The sequence below is a fragment of the Atta colombica genome, unplaced genomic scaffold (genome assembly GCF_001594045.1).
Source record: "Atta colombica isolate Treedump-2 unplaced genomic scaffold, Acol1.0 scaffold92, whole genome shotgun sequence".
Lineage (NCBI taxonomy): Eukaryota > Metazoa > Arthropoda > Insecta > Hymenoptera > Formicidae > Atta > Atta colombica.
Genome location: NW_017259586.1, coordinates 813804 through 817880, shown reverse-complemented (window position 1 = coordinate 817880; position 4077 = coordinate 813804). Strand labels below are relative to the sequence as shown.

General features: G+C 32.4%; 1 protein-coding gene across 1 annotated transcript in view; it reads right to left on the bottom strand.

The window, feature by feature from the left end:
• The window catches only part of LOC108693553 (zinc finger protein with KRAB and SCAN domains 8-like), a 4913-nt gene extending 1202 nt beyond the window's left edge, over positions 1-3711 (bottom strand). Inside the window, exons 1-3 of the mRNA XM_018202553.1 lie at positions 3069-3711; positions 1859-2903; positions 1543-1780 (exon numbers count right to left, since the gene is read on the bottom strand). Coding sequence (XP_018058042.1) covers positions 1543-1780; positions 1859-2903; positions 3069-3711 — 1926 coding nt within the window. The remainder of the gene's footprint in view (positions 1-1542; positions 1781-1858; positions 2904-3068) is intronic.
• Positions 3712-4077: the final 366 nt, after the last annotated feature.

The window sequence follows — 4077 nt, the reverse complement described above, 5'->3', positions numbered from 1 at the left end:
ATATATATACTATATATATGCACCTGTCAAACAAGCATCTTGAATTTTCTAATTCTGATATTAAAATCATCTTGAGCAGCTATCCAAAGAAACCCCAGAAACAAACATGTATTTTAGACATTATTTTAAAAGTAAAATTAGCCGTACAACGATTCGCCATTTTAAATTAATTATTTTTTATCAAAATCAAAATCAGCAACTTAAAAAGAAATTTAAAAACGAACTCTCACTATATTTTAGAATATTTTAAAGTTTAAATCAGTTATACCGGATATCCGCCATTCTGAAATATTAATTCTGATATCAGTGGCTCGAAGAGCTCATAAATATAACTTCTTTGTAACAATATAATATCTCTTTGATTTTTGGCCACTTTTTCGACAATCGACTCCACTGTGCAATGAAAGAAAACTTAGTTGTACCTGTCCATGATCACATGGAAAAAAAATGAACATAGATAGATTAACATAGCTTATTGCTTTTTTTCTTTGATTCACATTTCAGATTGACAAATGTTTACGAAAATTCTTTTCACGAATCTATTTTTCCAAACTAAATGGTAAAAAATTACGATATTTTTTTCATAATATACATTTAATGTTCTTTCATTGCATGATCATGTTTTATTAACATATCACTGCTAGTTTAGGATCTACAAGAATAAATTTTACATTTTCATTAACTTTGTATAGGCAACTTTGTATAAGCATGTTAAGAAGAGCGATCTTCAATTGCTTACATCTCAGTACTGAAATCTCAATCTCCATTCCAATTACACAAACATATCAACGTCTTCTAGTACAATACAACGTATATCTATTTCAAGAAATTCAGTTTTTAATTCGCGAGTATACTATCTCCAATAAAAACGTAAATAATTAAAGTAAATAATTAAAAAATTAATTTACTGATCGATTCTGTCTCCTGAACACATTGTGATCATTACACGTCGGTGATCTTGACAGTGTTCAATTGTATCTCGTATAAAAATTATATTTATAAGAAAACTCCCATCTATGCATATATTGTATCTCGTATAAAAATTATATCTTTATCCTCAATTTCTTTCATCGGTTCGTCATTATTATTGAGTAGTTATAATTATACTCGGCTATTCTGTTGTCAGTCGCGGTTAGTCCTTTACTATGGTATCACTCATGTGACCCTAAAAAATATTTTTTTATATATTAAATGTATTGTGATATATTATAATAATCTATTATAATATGATTATGAATATATAACAAAAATAGAAAGATAAATGTGAATCTGTTAATGAATTAAACGTTATCATGAATAACCTCCTTTTGCATGTGTATAAGAAGTTTATTTTTTCGCATGAAACCCTTGTTACATATCGAACATTCATGCGGCTTTTTATCGCTATGTAAATACATGTGTGTGGTTAGGTTAGTTTTAAAAGTAAACGCTTTGTCGCAAATCTAAAATACAGCACATTTATAATTATAGAAACGTAAAAATAAACACAATCAATTGAGAAATAATTAGAAAAAATACTAACAATAATTTTGTAGTACATACCTTGCAAACATATGGTTTCTCGCTTGCATGTATGTTTATATGCTGTTTAAGGGTATTCAAACGTTTAAATGTAGCTGAACATGTATCACATTTATATGGTCTTTCGATGTCAGAATGCTTCGTAACTAAATGATTATTCAAATCCTGTTCATTATCGAAACCCTTCTTACAATCGTCACAATCCTTATGTACGTTGAAATGGATTTCTCTCTTGTGTCTATATACATTCGATAACTCACTGCAAAATATTTATTATTGTTAACCATTAATTTAAGTAAAAAGATAATTTAATATTCCTATAATTTTTATTACTCACGCAAATACTTTTCCACAAAACTCGCATTGATAAGATTCTTCCTTATGAATTTTTTCATGCTTGTGCAAATGCAATTCACAAATAAATATTTTACTACACTTTCCACACTTGTAGTTGATTATATTTATATTAGCTTGATTTTGAACCATTGCAACACCTTGCGTCATCGAAGATCCTTTAACAGCTAGTTTCCCAATGGGGGAATTCAATTTAATGATACTGTCTTTTCGCGATGTAACGTTGAGATCGGAAGCCAAATTTGGCATTTGTTTGGGATCGACATTAACAACCTCCTCGGTGTTAGCCACTAAAACAGGTGGTTGGCTAGATTTTGCTTCATCTGCAGATTGCAATTCTAATGACGTTGTCAGTTCAGTGGATGAAATCGAGGTTTTGTCGAATCTACTCGACTGCGCATCAGTGCGATTGAATGAACGTTGAATACGTTGGCTCAATGGTCTTTCGTCTTCCCCAGTCCATTCATCATCACTGCTCGCGTCATCTGTCGTTTCCTTTGAGGTACTGCTTCCTCCTTTTTCCGAATCACTTTTCGAATCATCGATCCTTCTTTTATTTAATAGTTTATTCTCTTTATCTTTCATTAAGTCACACCATTGCTTGATTTGATCCATCGCTTTTGATTTATTAGACCGCATTGAGCGTTCTATTTGAGTAGTACTTGGTCCAGGCTGATCCATCGCTTTTGATTTATTAGACCGCATTGAGCGTCCTGTTTGAGCAGTACTTGGTCCAGGCTGACTAGTCTCAGTTTTTATCACTGATTTTTGTAACGGCAAACTCACACGTTCGACTTTTGTATTATCCTTCTGTTGCGCTTCTTTAGACTCCTTTTGCTTGGCATGACTCCGCTCAAATTCATCCAATAAACTTTTGTATGTTGCTACAAACTCTGCAGATTCCCATGTATTTTTTTCATCTGGATAGCCTTCCCATTTGATTAAGTATTCCGAGCATCTCTTTTCAGTATTAAAACGTTTGGCTAATATTTTATCGATAATATATTCTTCGTTACTTTGGTCTGTATCTTCTTCAGTAGTTGCTTTGCTAGACTTGATTTTAGGCTTGATAGATGATTTCAGTCTTGGTTCTTCCTGTGGAGAGCTTTTCCATTCGATTAAGTATTCCCAGCATCTCTTTTCAGTATTAAAACGTTTGGCTAATATCTTATCGATAATATATTCTTCGTTACTTTGGTCTGCATCTTCTTCGGTAGTTGCTTTGTCAGATTTGGTTTTGGGCTTGATCGATGATTTCAGTCTTGATTTTTCCTTCTTGTCTACTTCAATTTCCATAGATTCATTCTTTTTTGTTTCCAGTGATGTCGCAGAATCCTTTTTAGCTTCGCCTGTCTCTTCCGGTTGTTCATTTCTGACAACTTTACGAACTATTATCGGTTTGGCACTTTCAACGTTGGTATTTGATTGCATCAGCGTATCCTGCATCTTTGCATTATTAATTTTTGTCAAGGTTTGTACAATTTTTCCCGATATGACCCAAGCCTCCTTCATTTTAGTATCCATCTTACACCATTTCTCGTGCAATGTCGAAGTATTAGATGCTTCTATGTCTGAACTATCTTGAATTTGTATACCCTTCCATAATAGAAACGCCCATTCTTGTGCTTTTTGTCTATTATCGTCTATGGTGTCATGAATACATGATGTTTTGGAGCAGGCTCCCTCTTTTGAACGATGTTCTTGAAACTCTTCGATAAAATGAAAGAGAGAATGACACTGTCCACATACCAGTACATCTAATCGTTCCATTGTTTCTTGCCCTGCTTTAATAACGGTAGATTTATTACTGGCTGAAGGGCCATCGTCTCTCTCCATTCTGTATTCTCGATTCTCGTCATACGATTCCTTTTATATGGTGAAACTGACGAACAGCTGAATTTTCTTTAATCTGGAAAATAGTTTATCTTCAGTATGTACCTCACTATTATGTCGTTTCAAAGCTTATGAAGAAAATGATTGTTAAAAAACAAACAATGAAAATCATAACATAACGGTTGAAATAATACAAAAATATCCAAAACTTTAAAAATATTAATCATACACAATCTTACCGCTACATAAATCTTACCGCACTGTTGAGATACATATTTTTTTGTATCTTTATTTTCAACTGTTGATTCAAATATTGTGAAACTTGAGATTACTAGAGAATTCCCTTATTTCAGATAGGATTCAAACTCT